This window comes from Giraffa tippelskirchi, chromosome 6 (assembly GCF_054371585.1).
Source record: "Giraffa tippelskirchi isolate mGirTip1 chromosome 6, T2T-mGirTip1v1.2.pri, whole genome shotgun sequence".
In the NCBI taxonomy this organism is placed as follows: Eukaryota; Metazoa; Chordata; class Mammalia; order Artiodactyla; family Giraffidae; genus Giraffa; species Giraffa tippelskirchi.
In genome coordinates this window covers 116,435,014-116,456,292 of record NC_137280.1, presented here as the reverse complement: position 1 = coordinate 116,456,292, position 21,279 = coordinate 116,435,014, and the positions used below count along the sequence as shown (strand labels likewise).

General features: G+C 54.8%; 1 protein-coding gene across 2 annotated transcripts in view; it reads left to right on the top strand.

The window, feature by feature from the left end:
• The window catches only part of SHC2 (SHC adaptor protein 2), a 26,829-nt gene extending 5,550 nt beyond the window's left edge, over positions 1-21,279 (top strand). For both annotated transcript variants that reach the window (XM_081502282.1, XM_081502281.1), the window contains exons 2-13: positions 5,993-6,063; positions 7,417-7,477; positions 7,627-7,746; positions 9,541-9,594; positions 9,727-9,778; positions 9,862-9,988; positions 11,218-11,380; positions 11,968-12,025; positions 14,713-14,856; positions 16,361-16,671; positions 19,210-19,343; positions 20,577-21,279. In XM_081502282.1, the coding sequence (XP_081358408.1) occupies positions 5,996-6,063; positions 7,417-7,477; positions 7,627-7,746; positions 9,541-9,594; positions 9,727-9,778; positions 9,862-9,988; positions 11,218-11,380; positions 11,968-12,025; positions 14,713-14,856; positions 16,361-16,671; positions 19,210-19,338 (1,287 nt within the window). In that variant the 5' untranslated portion in view covers positions 5,993-5,995 and the 3' untranslated portion in view covers positions 19,339-19,343; positions 20,577-21,279. The remainder of the gene's footprint in view (positions 1-5,992; positions 6,064-7,416; positions 7,478-7,626; positions 7,747-9,540; positions 9,595-9,726; positions 9,779-9,861; positions 9,989-11,217; positions 11,381-11,967; positions 12,026-14,712; positions 14,857-16,360; positions 16,672-19,209; positions 19,344-20,576) is intronic.

The following is a 21,279-nucleotide window of genomic DNA, read 5'->3' as shown; positions in this document are numbered from 1 at the left end:
TCTAGATGTGAGCGTGGAGTCTAGCCCCTGGTTGAATTCTCCCCCATCCCAAGGTTTCCTACTCAGTTTCTAGGTGAGGACCCAGAGGTGCAGCTGTGTCGAGGAACCTGGCAAGGGTCATGGCCGCTGTGGCACCATCAGCAGCCTTACCACAGGCACGACTCAGAGCGGCTTAGAACCAGGAGGATGTGGATCCTCTCGTGGGAGCAGAGTGTCCCAGTGCTCAATGCCAGGGGCTCCCTAGCTTTTGGAGCACAGCCCAGCTATGTTGCAGGCTGCCCCTCAGTTTGTGTCAGCCCTCAATTGGGCTCATAACGCTCGTGGGCCAGCTCAGCTTGTGCATTTACAGTGGGGGGTTTGGAGGCGCACTCTGTCACCGATGCAGCTGGTGGGAACTGGATCGCTTGGTGTACGGGCGAGGATGGCATCCCCAGGTTCATGTCCGCCGGGCCCCAGAATGTGACTTCATTTGGAAATGGGGTCTTTACAGATGTAATCAGGTCAAGATTACAGGTCGTCCTAGGTCAAGAGGGGCCCAGGACCTTCTGTGACAGGGGTCTTTATAAGAGGAGGGACAATTGGACACAGACACAGAGAGGGGCTGTGTGACCACAGAGGACGAGACCAGAGAGACGTGTCTGTGAGACGCGGCTGCTGCCAGAAGCTAGAGAAGGCAGGAGGGACCCTCCCCTGGGGCCTCACCTGGATATTGGATGCCAGATCCCCCCGACTGGGAGATGCCAGATCTCTTGTTGTTCTGAGCCACCCAGGGTGCGGTGCTTCGCTCGGCTGCCCCCGGAGACTAACGCCCTCAGTTAAGGGGATGTTTTTTCCTGGTAAAGGCCTCATTTGTTTCTGTTACAATTAACACATACCTGTGGGCTTCCCAGATGGTGCAAGTGGTAAATAACCCACTTGCCAATGCAGGAGATGCAGGAGACTTGGATTTAATCTCTGGGAGGGGAAGATTCCCCCTGGAGGAGGGCATGGCAACCCACTCCGATATTCTCCCCTGGGAAATTCCATGGACAGAGGAGCCTGGCGGGCTACAGTCCGTGGGGTCACAAAGAGTCAGACATGACTGACCTGCAGAGCACGCACACACGCACACAGGGATGTACTTTCCTGGGGACAGACTTCAGATGGAAGAATAACATAAATGTGCTGAAGTTTGCAAGGTAGTCCTGTGCACAGTCCTGGGGCTCCCTTGCTGGCATCCCTCCAGCCCCTCTCACCAGAGTCTCGTTTTTCTGTCTTTCAACCTCCTCTAGGAGTGGGGAAACTCTGAGACTCTGCAAATGGCCTGGAGCCCAACGAACTTCCACTAACTTGCTTAGCAAAAATGGGCAATTCATCCTGAATGGGTCTTTTCATTTTGATAATTATATGTTTATTTTAATGGTTATTAGGAAGCACTGCTAGGCATCAAACCCGAGGTTTATGGTAACAGTATGCAGTTTCCTTTTTACCTCATGCATATTTCCTTTTCTTTCTTCTTTCTCCTTTTGTTTCCTCATGCATATTTTAAAAAACTGAGATATATTTTTATATCATAAAACTCACTCATTTAAGCTGTACAATTCAGAGGTTCTTAGTACACACATAGATTTGTGAAACACTCATTATAATCTAGTTCCAGAACATTCCAGCACCCCAAAGGAAGCCCCATCAACAGTCACCCTCACCTCTTCCCCTGACAACCAGGAACCCACTCTCTGTGTTTGTGAGTCAGCCTATTCTGGACATTTCTCATCAGTGGACTCATACACTGTGTGTCCTTCTGTGTCTGCTTCTCTCACTCAGCACCATGTTCTCAGGGTCCATCCACGTGGTAGCAAGTGTCGGGCTTCTCTCCTTTTCAGGGCTGAGTAATATTCCAATATGTTGAGAAGTAACATTTTATTTATCCCTTCACCAGTGTATAGACTTTGGTGTGGTTTCCTACAGTGGCCTTTAGAGATAAACTCAGTTCTGTTTACAAATGGAGTTTATTTAGAAGGAAGACCCTGAGTAATAATGGTGCGGGGCCTATGGCACTGTGAGCCATGGAGGGTCCTTTGGGCAGAGTGGCAAGCTGGGTGCTTGTACTGTGTCTGTCCTGCTTTGCTGTGTGAGCTTGCCTAGGTCCCTTCCCCTCTCTGGGCCTCAGTTTCCCCACTTTAACTTGATTTCTCCCCTTACATCCTTGGGTGGGCTCTGGGTTCCCTCCATTTCTACATTTGCAGAGGGGAAGGTTGGTCCCCCTCCAGACCTTCTCTGTTGGCCTCCTGGGGTGACTGTAACAAATGACCACAAACTGGGCGATGAAAACCACAGGAATGTTTTCTCTCCTGGTTCTGGAGGTCCAAAGTCAAGGTACTGGTGGGCTAGTTCCTTCTGGGGCTCTGAGCAGAACCTCTCTCCAAGTTTCTGGGGGCTGCAGGCCCCAGCCCTATCCCCCTGCATCTGTGTCTCAGGCCCCCCTCCCTCTGCCATCCTCCTGTAAGGATGTCGGTCACTGGGTTAAGGACCGGTCCTGATTCCAGGACTGTCTCATCTTGACGTCCTGAGCCTGGCTGTGTCTGCAGAGACCCTGTTCCACTAAGGCTCTGCTCACAGGTTCTGGGGGTGGGGACGTGGGCAAGCCCTCCAGCGGGTCGCTGTCCATATTCCACAGCTGGCCTCCTGTGAGTGTGGGATTCTGGATCAGAGGTCATTCCACCTGGCAGCCTCAAGGCTGAATTTGACCTCTGCCTTCTTTTTCTCTCTTCTACTTAAAAATAAGGATTTCTTTAAAAAGAGATAAAGAAGAAAATAAAAAAAAGTTCTTTAAGACTTAAAAAAAATTATTTATGGCTGTGCTGGGTCTTTGTTGCTGCGTGTGGGCTTTCTCTAGTTGCGGTGAGAGGAGGCTACTTTCTAGTTGTGGTCCACAGGCTTCTCATTGCAGAGAACCACAGGCTTCTCATTGCAGTGGCTTCTTTTGTTGCAGAGCATGGGCTCTAGAGTGCAGTATCAGTAGTTGTGGCGCTCTGGCTTAGCTACTCCCTGTCATGTGGGATCTTCCCGGGCCAGGGATGGAACCTGCATCTTCTGCACTGACAGGTGGATTCTTCCCCACTGGACCACCAGGGAAGTCCTAAGAATAAGAATTTCTTGTCATCATTTACAAATTGGGGCATTTCAGGCAAAAGCCCTGGATTCCAGGGGGGTCTGGCCCCAAGCGTGTAGTTTGCTGCAGCCTCACCACTTCCTCTTAGCACCATAATTCAAAAGCATCAGTTATGTCTTTGGACTGCAAGGAGATCAAACCAGTCCATCCTAAAAGAAATCAACCCTGAATATTCATTGGAAGGACTGATGCTGAAGCTCCAATACTCTGGCCTCCTGATGCGAAGAGCCAGCTCATTGGAAAAGACCCTGATGCTAGGAAAGATTGAAGGGAGGAGGAGAAGGGGATGACAGAGGATGAGATGGTTGGATGGCATCACCGACTGGATGGAAATGAGTTTGAGCAAACTCTGGGAGATGGTGAGGGATAAGGAAGCCTGGCGTGCTGCAGTCCATGGGGTTGCAAAGAGTCAGACACAACTTACTGACTGAACAACAACACTGCCTGTGTGGCTGGTGACACTCCGTGTGACACTCCAGGTAACACTCCAGGTGACACTCTGGGTGACACTGCAGATGATCCTGGAGCCCAGAATGTGGGTTCAGATTGTGCCCTTGCGTCCTACAAGTAGTGACTCTGAGCAGGTTGCCTCGTGTCCTTGGGGCTCTGTCTCCTGGGGGTGGTTTTTCACTGTATCACGAGGGTTCAGGTGGAGTGAGCTTGGATCAGGCCTGCATGTGACAAGTGACTTACCAATGTCATCACTGCCTGGTGCTCCCTTAGCCTCCTCCTCACCTTCCGTGCCCTTGAGGTCTGCTCTCCGTCCTCCGGGATGGGACCCCTAGCCCGTCTCCTCTCCTGCACAGCTGAGTTGTGCCCCCACTTCATCCAGGGAGGGGCTGGGGCACGGGAGGATTTCAGCCACATTTCAGCTCAGAGCCAGGGTGGGCTGCACACTAGTTGGGGGGGGGGGTGGCCCTCTCACCCTGGGGCCCTGCTGCACTGACACCCCTTCAGATGCGTGCTCTGTTTGAGGGTCTCCTCATTCACGTGGTGACGGGCTCCATGTCAGCTGGGGAGATGGGGTAGGCCACCTTGTCTCGTCATCAGGGAGGCCAGCCTGGCAGGGTTGCAGGGTCCCAGAAGCAGTAGGGGAGCAAGCGACAGGTGCCTTTCCAGCCTCTGCTTCCATCTAGGCCAGCCCAAGACCTGGATGGGGGAGGGGAGGAGCTGGTGGCTGTTTTTACACTTGTGCGCTCTTTCCTGGCCCCCTTGTCCACACAAAAGGCACTCACTGAACTCTGATTGCCACATTGCTCCTGTCACTTTATGCTATATTGTAGAGATATTTGCATATAAATATATTAAAATTTTGTTTCCTTTTACAACTGCAAGCTCTTCCATTCCCAGCACCATGGTTTGTTTAGTTTAGCAAAAATGCATGCTGCCCGGTTAAATGTAAAGTTCTCATGAGCATGGATAATGGCCTAAGCACATCTCATGCATTATTTGGGACATATTACACTAAGAAAATATTCGTTGTTTATTGGAAATGCCAACCTTGGCTCCTGGGTTGGACCTCGCAACCCTAAATGTGTCAAGTTTTGGGGTGTCTGCAACTCCTAACTCATTCCTTCAGTGCTATAGCTCCCGCAGAAAGGGAGGGGCAGACTGGGGCTGGCGGGACTTCAGGGCAGCGTCAAGTGTCGGGACCAGCCAGGTGGCTGGCACCCTGGGACCAGCCCAGGAGGGGCAAAGTGAGTCGGTGGGCACTCTGGCCACCCTGCACCGGGCTGCAGAGTCAAGAGTGACTGGGGGTAAATACCAGCCCACTGGAGCCCTGGGGAGATGGGTGGAGTGTGTGCCCCCACACAGCCGCTTGTACCCACATCTGGAGCCCAGAGGCTGGTGCTTTTGTGAGATAAAAGTCCTAGAAATGGAGTTTCAAGGTCCAAATGTGTGTGTGTGTGAATCTTTTTTTTTTTAAGTTGAGGTACAATCATGTAACTAAATTAACCATGAGTCATTTTAGAGCACAGTTCAGTGCTACTTAGTACCTTCACAAGATTGTACAATCACCACCTCTATCTGTTCTGGAACATTCCATCACCCCAAAGGAAGTCCATTCCCATTATCAGTGATCCTACCCCTTCCCTCCCTAGACCCTGACAACCAGGAACCCACTCTTTGTCCCTGCGGGCCTGCCTGTCCTGGACGTTTCCCATCCACGTGATCACATGACAGTCGTTGCATGTGGCCAGCCCAGGTCCCCTCCTGCAGTGCAGACACCATGTTGGGGGTGCTGGTGACCCTCATCTCTGGTACCCCTGCCCCAGGTGCCCCTGAGCAACATCTCTTGGAGATGCTGAATTCCCTTCCATGGAAAGGGTGGTCCAGGCAGGAGTCAGCATCGCCCCCCTGCAAAGGGCCAGACGGCTTCCACCCACCATCTGTTTGCAGGCCCTGCCCTGGGCCCTGGGATGCAGAAGTGAGCAGGGTTACCCCCACATGGTCCTCCTGGGCTGGCATTCTAGTGGAGCAGAAAGAGAATGAACAGGAGAGACTGAGTTGAAGGAATCCACCAGCTTCCAGGGAACAACTCACAGTCAAGAGGGTGGCTCTGAGGAGGCAACCAGGAGCCTGGAGCTGGGGAAGGAGCCAGGCTGCAGATAGACAGGACGGTGTGGGGGCAGCAGGTGCAAAGGCCCTGCAGCGGCCAGGTTGGGCGTTGTCCTAAAGATGGGGGTGGGGGCTGTAGCCCGGGTGGCGGGAGGGGAGGGCTGTGGGCTCACTGCAGGGGGTCTTGGGTCCACAGGGGGCTGGCTGGAGGGGGCTTGGGTCCACGGTGGCCTCCAGCTGGGCTCTGCAGGGCTGGTGCTGACCTGTGCTCTCTCCCCTCAGTACATGGGCTGCATCGAGGTGCTCCGTTCCATGCGCTCCCTGGACTTCAGCACACGCACCCAGGTTACCAGGTGAGGCCGGCTGGGGCAGGGTCTGATGCCACTCAGTGCCGGGAGTGGAGGCGGTGGTGCTGTGTACTATGTCCTCGGTCATTCAGTAATGTCTGACTCTTTGAGACCCCATGGACTGTAGCCTGCCAGGCTCCTCTGTCCACCTGACCCTCCAGGCAAGGATACTGGAATGGGTTGTCATGCCCTCCTCCAAGGGATCTTCCTGACCCAAGGATTGAACTCAGGTCTCTTGCGTCTCCTGCATTGGTAATGCCACTAGTGCCATTGGTTTACCACTGGTGCCACCCCAGAAGCCCTATGCAACCATGACCATGGTCTAATTCCAGAACATTCCATCACCCCAAAAGGAAACCTTGCCCCTGTGAGCAGCCGTCTCCAAGCCCCGACAACCAGGAACCCACCCCCTCTGTGTGTGGATTTGCCTGTTCTGGATCTTTCCCATAGATGGTATCACACATTGTGTGTCCTGTGTCTGCTTCTCTCACTGAGCAGCTTGTTCTCAGGATCCATCCACGTGGTAGTGAGTGTTAGGGCTTCTATCCTTTTCAGGGCTGCATGATGCTCCCATGTGTAGGAGGGACCACAGGCTGTTTATCCATCTTCAACTGATGGGTGTTTGGGTGGTTGTGAGTTGTGCTCTGTGGCCACGTATGCAGGTTTTGTGTGCACCTGTGTTTTCTGTTCTCCTGGGTGTGCGCCTGGGGATGGGATTGCCTTATCCGTTTTGAGGAGCTACTGCTCCATTTGACCTTCCCACCTGTTAGGCTGAGGGCTTGGTTCTCCCTCGCAGCACCGACGTTGTTAAGAACTTGTTCTGTGTCCACCCAACCTTCAGGATCCTGTAAAAGTTCCAGTTCCTCCCCAGGGATGAGCCGTTTCATGAAGTCTCTCCCATTCAGTTTGGGGGGTCAGTTTCGGCCCCTGTCTTGGTGGGCCCAGAGCAGAGGGCATCCTCTCATGCCTCAGGTGGGAATCTTGGCCAGCCTGTGGTCACACAGAACTTGGGGCCCAGGCTCAAGGTTTGTGCCAGCATCCCCAAATCTGACCCCAGTGCCTTCAAGTGGGCTGTGGCTCAGGGGTCCACTGCTCTCTGAGAAAGAAAAGGCAGGAAGGGGAGAGCTGAGGGCAAGGGCACCTGCTGGGCACATGGCGTGGGCGTCTGGGAGCCTGGGAGTCCCCGTCTAGGCCACCAGTTGCCCCAGTATCCCTCTGTCCTCTGAGCCGCTACCCCCTCCTCAGGATGCACCGCACCCCTTCCTCAGCCCATTGCCCTCTCTGTGCCTTTACCCTTCTCTGAGCTCCTGCTCCCTCTCCTCCAAGCTCTCTAAGCCCCCTCCCCCTCCGCCCACACAGGGAAGCCATCAACCGGCTCCATGAGGCGGTGCCTGGCGTCCGGGGCTCCTGGAAGAAGAAGGTGGGTGAGGGGCCTGTGGTCCCCGGGTGGAAGTGAGGGGGGAGACCCCTGGCCATCCCAGGACCTGCCCCAGCTGGAGTTCCACTGTGGTCCCACCTTCTTGAAGCCCAGGCTGCCCCCTTCAATCCCCGTACCGTCTGCCCTCCCAGGCCCCCAACAAGGCGCTGGCCTCAATCTTGGGCAAGAGCAACCTGCGCTTCGCGGGCATGAGCATTGCGGTCAGCATCTCCATCGATGGCCTCAACCTCTCGGTGCCGGCCACGCGCCAGGTGAGCGCCGCGCGCCCCGCCCTTGGCCTCCTCCAGCCCCGCCCTCAGCCTCCTCCAGCCCCGCCTTCAGGCCCAGCCAGCCCCAAGTAGGGACTGGCTGAGGGTCTGTGGATTCACCCAGGTGAAGCCCAGAGGGAAGATGGGCGCGGCCCACTCGACTTGCAAGTGCGGGTAAACTGCTCAGCTGGACATGTGCTGAGGCCCCACCCTGGGCCAGGGGTCGCTGCCCTCACGTCGCCCCATGGTTGTCACACCGGGGCGACGAGTGGGCGGGGCCAGGGGCGCTGCGCCTCACTCCACAGCTCCTAGGACGGCCTCCCAAAGAAGGTCTCGGCCCCATTGTCTGCATTGCTGAGGAGGGGAGACCGAGGCTTGGAATCTTCTGGTGGAAACAAACAACCAAAATAAAATTGCAGAAAAGAGGGAATAACTATGAATTCTGAGGAGGATTGTGAGGCCAAGCATGGGTTGTGAGCATGCACAGGGCACTGTGACCTAGCAGAGGCATCACGGAGGGCTTCTTGGAGGTGGTGATGCTGGCGCTGAGTAGGGAGGTGAGAGGACATTGAGCAGAGGTCACCTGATGAAATAGAGCCGGAGAGGTTAGCAAGGATCCTGGTGAGGAACTGGGATTTTTCCAGACAGCACTGCTATCCTCCTCAGAAGTTTGGGGCAGGAAGTGCTGTGATTTGTGGTCTGGTGTGAGCATGGGCAGCGTGGAGGAGGTGAGCTGAAGCCAGGGCCCCAGGGATGGGGCTCAGACTGCCCCTGGGGAGGAGGCTGTGGGGCGGGGAGCTGCCAGCACATTCACCTCCCTGTCTGCCTCTGCATGGGCTCTATCTGGAACACATTGGGCTAACCCTGAGCAGGACACCAGTGGGGGCCTCTCTGGGAAGGGGTTGGTTAGGGGGAGCCCTGAGTATCCTTGAGGGGTGACAGGCTGAGTGAACCATGGGGGACCCTGAGAGAGCCTTGCTTGGGCATCTCTGGTGCTTACTGGGTCTTGGAGGGACATGACCACTTAGGGCAGCAGTGGGTGGTGGCGAATAGATGCTATTGAGCACGCAAGCGAGCACGTTGACACAAACAAACATGCAAATAAGCAAATCAGCACACTTATGCAAATGAGCACACCAATTAGCAGATGTTGCAAATGGAGTTGCAAATGAGCAAATGCATGCAAGTGAGCACACAGGTGACAGTGCAGTCAGGAGCCTCCAGTGGGTCCTGCTTTTGTCTCCTCAGTGCCTCCACGGTGGCATGGGGCACGTGTCTGAATGTGAGAATGGTGAGTGTCTGGGTGTGCATGTGCTGTGCCTGGGTGTCTGTGTGGGAGGGTGTGAGGGCCAACGTGTGATGCATCAAGGTGTGAAGGTGGGCTGGAGTGTGTGTGAGTGTGTGAGTGGTTGTGTCTCTGAACAGCTGGAGTGGGGAATTTGTGTGTGTGTGTGTGCAGGGTGTGGTTTGTGTGAGGCTTTTAGCCTATGTGCCTTTGTGTGTATCTGTATCAGATGTCTGTGCCTGTGTGTGCACACGTCCACCAGTTGGGACAGGTTTGTCTTCCTGTGTATGTGGGCATGTGACTGTGGGTCTCTGCATCCTTCCGTGGCTTCGGGGCTCCCCATCTAGCGGGGCTTTCAGTCATCCTGGCATTCCGTCAAGGGGACGTCTTCACTTCCACGCCCTTGTCCTTCTGGTCCCCACTGTGGCCTTGGTCTAGTGACTGGCCCAAGCCCCTCTCTCCTCCCCCAACTGAAACGGCAGCCCCATGACTGGTGGTCTCTCTCTGGCCAGATCATCGCCAATCATCACATGCAGTCCATCTCCTTCGCGTCCGGTGGTGACACGGTAAGGCCCCAGACAGGTGGGGGTGGACTTCCAGCCCCTCTGTCCCCAAAAGCCCCGAGATGCCCTGCCCGTGCCCATCAGTCCCACCCCCACGTTGCTGGGACTCCTGTGTCTGCTGCCCTCTCTCCCCAGGACATGGCAGATTATGTGGCCTACGTGGCCAAGGACCCAATCAACCAGAGAGGTGAGGCCAGTGGGGGCGGGTGGGGCCGCGGGCTGGATCTGCAGCCAGTCGAGACCCCGCTGATGCTGCCTGACGACCCCCAGCCTGTCACATCCTGGAGTGCTGCGAGGGCCTTGCCCAGAGCGTCATCAGCACCGTGGGCCAAGCCTTCGAGCTGCGCTTCAAACAGTACCTGCACAGCCCCCCCAGGGTCGTCGTCCCCCCGGAAAGGTACTGGCCTGCCCCTCTATCCCCATTCCCCAGCACCCCTGCTGGCCCTGCCCCTCCCCTTCCCTGGGGTTGGATCCTTGCCCCCTCCCTGCTTTGTGCCCCCCACCTCCATGGCCCACTGCTCAACCTTGAGGATCCCAGGATAACAACATCTCCAGTCCTAGCAGAGGTGAGGACTCAGGGAGCCGGTCAGCAGGCAGTGACTGTCATGCTGTCATCCTTAATCTGCACGGGGGTGGCCGGCACTTCTGCAAAGGGCCAGACTGCCTGCCTGCCTCTGTGGTGGTAGCGGGAAGGCAGCCAAGAAGGACGTGTGAGCAGTCGGTGGGCCGCCTGCCAGCCAATCTTTATTTATGGACACAAACATCTGAATTCCATCTGACTTCCACGTGGCAGATGCAGTTCTTCTGATGTTCTCTTAACCATCTGACAGTTCTGTGGCTTAACAGGGTAGAAGCCATCCTCAGCTCCTGGCTGGCAAATTCAGGCAGTGGCCTGTGATCAGCTATTTAAATATCTGAACAGACAGGAACCGGTTAGAGTAGCGAGTGAATGAATGGACATGTTAACAGAGTCCCATATGCACAGATGAGAGCCAGCAGCGTACAGCTGAGCTTGCCCCTTGGCCTTCACACGGGATCATGTGCCCCTAGTACATGAATGAGCTCTGGTGTTCACCTGGGGCCACCTCAACCCCCTCCCCTCACCTGGCTGCAGGGCCCTCCTCTGGGAGCCCCCCTGAGACCCGCTGTCCCCCCCGACTGAGGGGCAGGCTGTGGCTTCCCCTGTTTTGCTCTTAGGAGCCAACTTGCCTGGATAAGCATCTGTAGCACACATTTCGAAGGCGCCATCCATGGCCAGTGGGTGAGGGCATTTTAAACACTGATGGTGTCACCACCCTAAGGCTTCCGGGTTCAGGGTGCAAGCCTGGTGTCATGCCCTGGCTGTGCAGTGGGGCTGAGGTGGCTGGAATGGGTGGAGGCCACTCTCAGTTTAGCCAAACCATTGAGACGTGTGTAGAGCCCCTGTTGGTAGACAGAAAGGGATGCCCACTTCCTCCATCAGCAACGGCTCCTGGCGCCACTGCCCGCCCAGTGGATAGAGGAGGGGTCAGGGTCCCTGGGCCAGGCTTGTCCCCCATGGTGCACAACTCAGTCTGGGGGCCTCAGCACCACCTCTCCCCCCAACTTGTGCTGGGGCCTGTGCTCCTGTTGGCTTTGTGTCTGCAGGCTGACCGGGATGGAGGACTCGGCCTGGGGGGACGAAGAGGAGGCGGAGCACAACTACTACAACAGCCTCCCTGGGAAGGAGCCGCCCCCGGGCGGGCTGGTGGACTCCAGGCTTGCCCTCACGCAGCCCTGTGCCCTGGGGGTCCTTGGCACTCTTGGCCAGGTCAGCCTCAGCACACCTCTGGGGAGGGGGGCCCAAGGGCCGAGTCCTGGGGCTCAACCCCTAGCTCTTCCTTCTGCTTCCTGCCTCCGTGATCCTAGGGGAGGGTCTCTCCTGCCCCCTGCTCCTTCCTCCCTAAACTGTCCAGGTCTGCTGAGCCCTCTCTGGACACACCAGACAGGGTTCCCATCTCAGACACTGATATGATGACCACAGCCGTGACTGAATCAGGGCTTCTGAGGAGGGTGACCAGAATGTCCATGGGGGACTGACTGTCCCTGTCAGGAGGATGTCCCCGAGGGCAGAACTTGGGCTGGGCCCTAACGGGTCAATAGGAGTTGCCCCGGAGAGCAGTGCAGGGAAGGGCCTCCAGGTGTAAGGAACAGCATGTGCTGGGGGCAGGCCTTCCAAGTGGGGCTGGGGGATGCGGCTACAGCAGAGGCAGGTGGGGGCTTGTGGGTAGATTGAGGCCCAGGAAGGAGGGATGGGTACAGAGCTGAGCTTGGAATCTGACTTACAGAAGGGTTGGGGTGGGCGATTGGGGGTCTGGGCCTGCACACTGCAGGAGGACCCCTTGCTCTCTTTTTCAGGGAGCCTCTCCTGCTCGAAGAGACGCCCGCGGCCTACAGTGGGACGTGGGCCCCTCAGGTACAATCCACCACACTCTGCTCCGGTGTCCCTGAGTCCCCACCATCCCTCACATTGCTTCCCCTCTTTGGGTCACTCCAGTCTGGCTGGTGAGATCGTGTCACTCCCTGGGCTCTTAGAGATTTGACAGCATCTGCTTTTTGTCTGTGTGACCAGTTTCCTTGCATGTTGAACAGAGACACTGCAGTTAGTGGTTCAAAGCACCAGCATATAAAAAGGCATCCACCGAAAAGTCAGTCCCCTGTCCTCATTTGCTTTATCCACCTCCCTGATCAGGTAACCACTGGTAGTAGTTTCCCTGGTTTTTCTAGAATTTTCATGCACGTTCAAGTCAGTTCAGACATACATCACTTTCTCAGTTTTTGACAGTAGTGTGCTCTCCATCCCTCCACCTGGCTTTCCCAGGTAAAAGCCCATCTTGGGCTCACCCCTGCCCCAGTGCTAGGCAGCTGCCCCCCTCGTTTTTCACCACAGTGTAGTTCCTACCACGTGAAGGACCCCCCTCACCCACAGACATTCGAGCACTTTCTAGGCTCTGCTAGGACAGCAGTGGCCCCCAGTTGTCCACCACTCAGCTGTGTCCAGGGTCTCAGTAGAGTCTGTGCCCAGGACAGCGGCCGCTGATCCGTGTGATGGATATCACAGAGCTGCCCACCAGATACCATGAGGTTTTAACAAAATGGTTGAGTTTTCAGCCCGTGAGCATTTTATCCTGTTATACAACATTTAAAAAGACAGAGGAGGCTAAAATCCCCTTAGCCCCCAGCTCTGAGGTCTTGAGCTTACCCCCTGGCACCTGTGTGTCTCCTTTCAGCCCTCATGTGAATGGACCCCCTCCCCAAAGAAATGAAGACAGGCTGTGAGTACCCACAGTTTCTCAGGGGCTCTGGCTGTTTCAGTGGGATCTTCTGAATGGCCATGTGCCAGTCCCCTGTCTCTGCAGTTGCTTGTCCACGTGGCCCCCCTCTTGATTGGCGGAAGATGCCCCCTTGGCCCCCTCATGTGTCCCTCCCACAGATGCTGAGCTGTAGACAGCATGCACACCTCCATCACAGTAGGGGAAGCTACCAGATGGCTCCCTGACGTGGTTGGGCAGTTTGTTTGCCCACCAGCCCTGCCGTGGCTGCCTGTTTCCTTATAGCCATGCTGACATCTGTGTTGGGCTTTTTTTAAAAAAAAGATTTTCCCAAACAATCTGGGCATTTCACTGATGAGCATCAGAACCCTACTGCTCCCAGCACCTGTGGTTAAAGAATACATGTGGCATTGGGTGCCAAGTAGATGCCCAGCCATCATCTGGCCCTGGTCAGCTATTTCTCTGGGACATGGGCCGGTCACACCTGACTCCCCAAGCTCATTAGCATTTCCTACCCCCTGAGCTTTTGCACATGAAGTTATTGCTTCATATCATGGTTTTCCCAAGTCTCTAACCAAGAACTCCTACCAATACATCAGTGCCCCAACTCCAGTGCCCAGGAATTTTCACTCTCTGGAACCCTGCAACTGAGATTTCTTTCCCATCCCACCATGACTGTACAAAGCTGGGAGAATCTGCACCTCCTCTGTGCAGACTGGGAAGGCTGGGCCAGGGCCCCTTTGCCCCCATCAACCACCCAGGGCTGTAATGACATTAGCAATTGTATCAAATCATAACTTCTGCCAGAGGTTTTGGTCTTCACCTCTACTTGTGAAGAAGCTACTCCTGTTCTCCCCATTTAGCAGAGGAGGAGACTGAAGCACTGAGAGGTTACTCACCTGCATGCCCACAGAGGGTAGAGCTGTGTGTGAGCCCAGTTGCCTATGAGGGTTAAGGATGTAACTGGTACAAAGCAGAGATTGCAGCTTCAGGCCCTTGGGTTGGATTTGGTCACAGTGTACTAAAAGATCATCATTTCTCTGCCAAGGATTAAAAATGGAGATGTTTAGAAATGGATGGATAGATCTAGGGAGAAATACACAAATGTCCTTGGAACCTAGGAAAAGGTGCTCAACCTTGCTCAAAGTAAGAGAAATGGAAATTAAAGTCCCCCTGGATGCCATTTTTCACCTATCAGGTCAGCACAAGTCCAAAAGTCTGATAACACATGGTGGGTGAGGCCTTGAAGCTGGGCAGAGGCCAACTGGGGAGGACCCAGTAGAATCCCCACAGGGCACTGAGGGACCCCAGAAGAGACTCACCCAATGACACTGGTTTCATGAAATTGCAGCTTTTGAACCATTTAAATGCTTCAACATTCAAAACAAAATTAGAAAAGAACAGAAAGGAAACTCTAAAATAGAACACAAGCAAATGAATGACCTGACTGTGCCTCACTTGATAACATAATTACAGGGAGAGCAGAGTCTTATTGTTGTTACTTTTTAAATATGGAGATTTAACATAAACATCAGGGTTTCTGCCTTCTCTTGAAACTGGGAAGCTCTGGTCCCTGGGCCACCTTCCTGCCTGGTAGACTAGCGGGCCTGGGTGTGTGTGTGGGGGGCTGCTCCCGTAGACCTCCTCGCCTCTCACAGCCCCAAAGCTGGGCTCTCACGGGGTTTTTCACTCCTGACCTTGCTGCGCTAAAGGGCGGGCTTCCTGGAGGGACACATGCGTGGGCGGGGCGCCCCTCTTGGACCCCTCCCCAGGGCTTCCCAGCGTGACCCTGCGCTCCTCTGAACTCACACCCCTCACTCCCCATTTCCAGCCCAGCCTGGGGATGGCTACGTGCAGGCGGACGCCAGGGGCCCCCGAGACTACGAGGACCATCTGTACGTCAACACGCAGGGTCTGGACGGCCCTGAGCCCCTGCGGCCCGAGGATAGCCCCAAGAAGGATCTGTTCGACATGCGTAAGTAGGGGTAGGCCGGCCTGTGGGGTGGGGCCACGCCCGAGCAACCTGTGGTCTGGTGGGGGATGGGCTGTGTGCTATGCTTCCCTTGGGACTCCCTCCTCCGTGGGACCCTAAGGTCTCCTGAGGGTAACCCAGATTCCTCTCCACGGTGGTCCCCAGTTTGACGGGAGGGGCTAGTTCGTACCCTGGAAGAATGCGATAGGGATGCAGTGGGCTCTTCTCTATGGGACTCGGTTTGCAGGGTGAAAGTGCCTAGCTCCCTGTTTCTGGGTTTCACCAGTCTGATGAGTGAGTTTAAGCTCCTTCTTCATGTGATCCATGATTTGAGAGAGGAGGCGCAAGCCCCTTCTGGCTCGTTGCCAGAAATCCCGGGAGGCCTGATCACACCTAGCAGATTGTGGAGCCCCTCCCCCAGCCTGAGGGAGGGCTCCATCGGATGGAGGAGGTTTGTGTCCAGAACACCGTCCTTCTTTCCTACAACATCAAACTCCCTCCTTTTGCACGAGCACTTTGGACATGTTGGCTCTGTGTTGGCCCAGGCAGGGTCGTCTCCCACTCCCAACACACCTCCCCAGGTGAGGTCTTTGAGGAACTCCCAAGCCAGCCAGAAATCCCTTCTTTCACAGAGTTTGCAAAGCCCCCCTCCCCCACCACCTGATGACAAGCTAGGCAGTGACATGAACCCTTGCTGTGGCCCCACTGCCTCCTCAGAGAAGTCTCAGATAGGAAAGGAGGTGCCCCAGGTGTGAGCTCCTGAGGCAGGCTGTCCGCTTGGGCGCCCAGCTAGGTGGTCCAGCAACCTTAGTGCGAAAAGGGATGCTTGCTGCCAGGCTCCGATTAGAAATCCTGGGGCTGCCTCAGATTTGCCCTTGGGTCATGGTCTCACCTCCCCCAGCCAATCACTAGGCCAGGAGCGTGAGAGGCATATGCTGATTGGCCAGGACTGGTCACATGTCTTAAGAGCTGGCGGCTGGGTCAACCTCTTCCAGATCACTCGAGGAGTTAGGGAGGAGGGATTCCCAAGGAACCAGAAGTGAAGAAAGGCAGGTCGCAGACACACCAGGGCAGGGATCAGGGCTGTCACTGTGCACTCCAGGGTGTCTGAGCTATGTGGTACCGTCTCAGGGGGGGTGACACTGGTGCCTGCGGGGAGCCATAGGGAACTTGTGCAAACCATCAGGAGCTTTTCCATTAGAGTTTGGAAAAGAAAGGGACGCCTGTTGCCTACCAAAGAGGTGGCACGTGTAGTGGAGGTCCTGGCCAGTGCAGTCAGAACGAGATGATGAAACAAGAGGCATAATAAACATTGGGAAGGAAGCTAGTGTAACAAGACAAGAAAAAAGAAATAGGTGTGCACATTGGAAAAAAAGAAATGCTCATTCTTTGCCTATGCTTAGAAAATCCAAGAGAATATATTGAGTTACTAATAGGACCAGTAAGGGGTGAAGGAGCAGATCCCCGCAGCCCAGGCCCCTCCCGCCCACACTGTCCCTGCCTGCAGGACCCTTCGAGGATGCCCTGAGGCTGCACGAGTGCTCTGTGGCCGCGGGCTCGGTGGCAGCCCCCCTTCCCGTGGAGGATCAGTGGCCCAGCCCCCCGACCCGCCGGGCCCCCATCGCCCCCACGGAGGAGCAGCTGCGTCAGGAGCCCTGGTACCACGGCCAGATGAGCCGTCGGGCGGCGGAGAAACTGCTTCGGGCGGACGGGGACTTCCTCGTGCGGGACAGTGTCACTAACCCCGGGCAGTACGTCCTCACCGGCATGCACGCGGGGCAGCCCAAGCACCTGCTGCTGGTGGACCCTGAGGGCGTGGTAAGGTGGGCGCGGGGGCGGGTGCTGAGGATGCGGGGTGGGGGGTGGGTAGTGCAGAGATAGACCCACAGAGGGCAGGTGTGGGGCGGGACTGGAGGCTGCGTGTGGTGGGGGTGGGGAGGGGACTTGCGGGGGCTGGGGCGTCGGGTCAGTGGGAAGAGCCCCGGCCTCTCTCCTCTGTCCGAGATCTGAAATCTGGGGCGCCCACATTCTAAGCACCCTTTAGGTTTAATAAAGTATTTTTCAGATTACAGAGCCCTTTATGTTTACAGATTCTGTTTCCCTTTACCACGTACTTCAGAATTACAAAGTATTTTCCAGTTTTAGAGGACTTCTAGGTTTCACAAAGGATTTCCCAGTCTATAAAGCATTTGGAGGGGTTACAGAACCTTTTCCAATCTCAAAGCCTTTCAGGGCTTACAAAGTACCGTATTTCATCAACTGTAAGATGTACTTTCCCCCCACATTCTATCATCACTAATGCATCTTACAAACAGTGATGTCTTTGAGTGATAAATACAAGGCTGACTCACTGGAAAAGATCCTGATGCTGGAAAAGATTGAGGACAAGAGGAGAAGGGGACGATAGAGGATGAGATGGTTGGATGGCATCACCGACTCAATGGACATGAGTTTGAGCAAGCTTCGGGAGATAGTGAAGGACAGGGAACCCTGGAGTGCTGCAGTCCATGGGGTCACAAAGAGTCCGACACTACTTAAGAGACTCAACAACAACAATTTATGTCATCTAGCTGAATCCTCAGCACCACCCTGGGGGCTGTGTGTGCTCCATGCCTTGAACAGGGCACACTCCAGTGGCTACTGTGCAGCCTGGTCCAGGTGGGACCACGGCTCCAGGCCCCTGTTCTGTCAGTTTCCTTCTCCACCTCCTCCCTCGTGCCTAATCACACTGCTCACTGCTGTGTCCCCTGCCTGGAGTGGTGTTAGCCTCCCAGGGGGGGGGTCTGTGTTGCATCTGGGTCTGCTGAGATTTTCTCAGCATTCTAAGATGCAGGTGGTGTTTAGATTTGGTGGTTCTGATTTTTGGATCTGTGTCCATAAGATTCCTGGAGTGTGTTTGTTTTCTAGGGCTGCCCTCCCAGTGACCACCGCCAGCTGGGCAGCTTCAAACCACAGATTCGTTCTGTCCCAGTTCTGGAGGCTGGATGTCTGACATCCAGGTGCTGGCTGGGCTGGTTCCTTCTGCAGCTCTGAGGGAGGACTGGTTCAGGCTCCCCACCAGCTTCTCCTCGTTGCTGGAAATTCTTGTTCTCTGGCTCGTGGACCCATCACTCGGGGCTTCTTTCGGCTTCTCTCTTTGTTTCTGTGTCCCAGTCCTTCTTTTCTTATAAGGACACAGGTCACTGGATTTGAGGTCACCTGAGTAATTCAAGATGAACTCATCCTTTTTTACTCTTTTTCTAAAATTAATTTTTAACTGAAGTATAGTGGATTTACAATGTTCTGTTAATTTCTGCTGACTGGAAAAGTGACTCAGTTATACACATATATACATTTTTTTTTTAAGGAATTTCTTTTCTTTCTTTTTCACTGCACTGGGTCTTCATTGTGGGCATGCAGGCTTTCTCTCTCTAGTTGTGGTGAGTAGGCTTCTCATTGCGGTGGCTTCTTTTGTTGTGGAACATGGGCTCTAGGGTGTCTGGGCTTCAGTAGTTGTGGGACACAGCCTTAGATGTTCTGCAGCATATGGGATCTTAGTTCCTGGACCAGGGATTGAGCCCATGTCTCCTGCATATTGGCAGGCAGGTTCTTAGCCAGGAAGTTCCCATATATACATTTTTTAAAATATTCTTTTCCATCATGGTTTATCCTAGGACATTGAGTAGTTGCCTGTGCTCTATCTACAGTAGAACCTTGTTTATCCATTCTGTATATGATAGTTTGCATCTGCTAGTGCCAGACTCCCAATCTGTCCCTCCCCCAACCCGATCCCCCCGACAACTACAAGTCTGTTCTCTACATCTGTAACTCTGTTTCTGCTTTGTAAATAAGTTCATTTGTGTCATATTTTAGATTTCACATATAAATGATATCATGTGGTATTTGTCTCACTTCAGTTAGTGTGATGATCTCTGGATCCATCCATGTTTCCACAATTGGCACTATTTCATTCTTTATCATGACCGAGTAGTAGTCCATTTGTATATATGTACCACGTTTTCTTTATCCTTCAAGATGAACTCATCTTAATCATATCTGCATAGAGGCTTTTTCCAAATAAAAGTTCTTTCACAGGTTTCGGGGGTTAAGATGTGGACATATCTTTTTTTGGTGAGGGGGCCCCATTCAATCCACTATAGGAAGCCACGGCCCTTGGGTGCTGGAGCTTTGGAGCCTATGTCTACATGTAGTTCTGTGGCTGAAGTCTTTGACCCAGTGGTTTTCAGGCTTGTGCATGAGCTACAGGAGGCATTGTGAAAACTCAGTGTCCCGTCAGCAGGTCTAGGGTGGCCCAAGAGTTTACCTCTCTGACCAGCTCTCCCAGTGGTGCTGATGCTGTGGCCTCTGGCCCCGTAGGTGCGGACGAAGGACGTGCTCTTTGAGAGCATCAGCCACCTGATCGACTACCACCTGCAGAACGGGCAGCCCATCGTAGCCGCTGAGAGCGAGCTGCACTTGCGAGGCGTCGTCAAGAGGGAGCCCTGAGCCAGGTGCGTCTGGCCCCAATGTGCCAGATTTTTCACATCTTAAAAATTGACATGGGTGCACATGCTGCACACTTCACCCATTTACAGGGCACAGCTCAATGGGTCTCTTCACAGAACGGTGCCCCCTTCCCCATTTAATTCCATAACACTCCATCACCCCCAAAGGAAACCCTGTCCCCATCAGCACTCACTCCCTGAGTTGTTATGGTAACTTTGTGTTTAACTGGTGGTAAAAATCCCTCAGAGAGGCAGCATTTGGCCACCTGGGAGGTGGGCCCAGTAGGGCTGGGTCCAGCAGGGCTGGCATTCGAGGCAAGGCAGGTGGGTGAGAAGGTCCACCTGGGTCATCAGTTCTGGAGCTTCGGACGTCTTGAATGGGGGAGGGACAGACAGGTCCCATGGTTCTAGGGCCTCTGGTAGGGAGTCTGGGGTGAGATGGGGGCCTGTCTAGGCTGGGAAGAGGCAGTTGAACTGGGGTGCAGAGGGGTCGAGGTACCAAGGCAGTCTGTGGGAGGAGGCAGAGGCAGGCTCCGGAGTGGGGGTAGGGGGCAGGAGGCTAGGAGCTGGGGGCTCAGCTCATGGAGGGAAACAGGCCGTGGAATTTCCCCAAAGGCTGAGAGGCCTCTGGGCCAGGTTGGGCTGCTCTCTCGTCCCCATGACAACAGTCTCTTCCTGCCTCCTCCCCCAGTCAGCGCTGGCCTGCTCCCTGCCCCCAGCCAGGCCCAGCTGTAGGCAGAGACAGGGTTCCCAGCCTGGGGAAGGGCTCCAGGGATGGAGGTGGTCCTGTGGATCATCTGAAATGATGTGCAGTGCCATGGTCTGTGTATGTGCACATGCCAGGGTCTGACCCGTTTGCCTTCTACACCCCGAGTTGTTTGTGACCTGAGAAATAACACCAATGGCAGTAATAATCGCTGCCAATGCAGAAGTTTCTATGTCCTGGCCCCATGCTCATACCCTCCCCACATCTGTACTGACTCTCACGCAGCTCCAACACAGGCACTGTTAACAATCTTCTCATTTTGTGGAAGAAGCAGCAGCACAGAGAGGTTAAGGGACTACCCTAGGTTACAGGGCAAGACCATGGAGGAGCTGGGACTTGAACCCTGGCCCTCCACCTGAGGCTTGTCACTGGGTCACTTTGCTACCTTGTAACTGAGGTCTGTGACACTTGAACCCAGGTCTCCTGTTGCTGTCTCTGCTGACCCTTGACCTCTGCTTCACTTTCTTTCCCAGGTGATGGTTCTCAGCCTGTGGCTTCTGTCCCCGCTCCCCAGATACCCCTGTTGTGGCCTTAGGGGCCCCTCAGCCTTTCTCTGGACCCTGGTCAGGCTGGAACCGCCGCTGTCTCTCCTTCTCCACCTGGGTCTCTGGAGTCTTCCTTCTCTAGATGGTCCTGGGGCTGGGATGGGTCAACCTGGCCAGGACACGGGGTACATGACCCCTCTCTCTCACCCCTGCCTGCCGCCACCTTCACCTGGAGTGAAGATGTACGTACCAAAGACAGAACCTTTTCTCGCCTTTAAAGAAAATATATCGAAAAGCAGCCATCCGCCTTGGAGCCTGGCCCAGGTCCCTGATGAGGCCAGGGGGCACCATTTTCCTTCCTGGAGGGTCATCAGCTCACTTCCTGGGGAATGAAGGCCCCCAGCTACCTGGCATGCAGACGGGCTCCTGTCCCCGCCGGGCTCAGATCTTCCACCTGAAAAATCAGCGCATAGTTGTCTTTTAGGGGTAGAATTGAAGCACTGTGGGTCCTCAGTCTGGGGCAGATGAGGGTGTTGAAGTGGGTGGCAGCCTTGGGCTGATGGGGTCATCTGGCAACTCCATGACCACTGACCCGGGAGGGGGTGGTTGTGAGGCCCCTCACTCCCAGCTAGCTGTCAGCCTGGACTGGACACTTGGAATCTGTTTGTAATTAAACCTGGGAATGACCGTG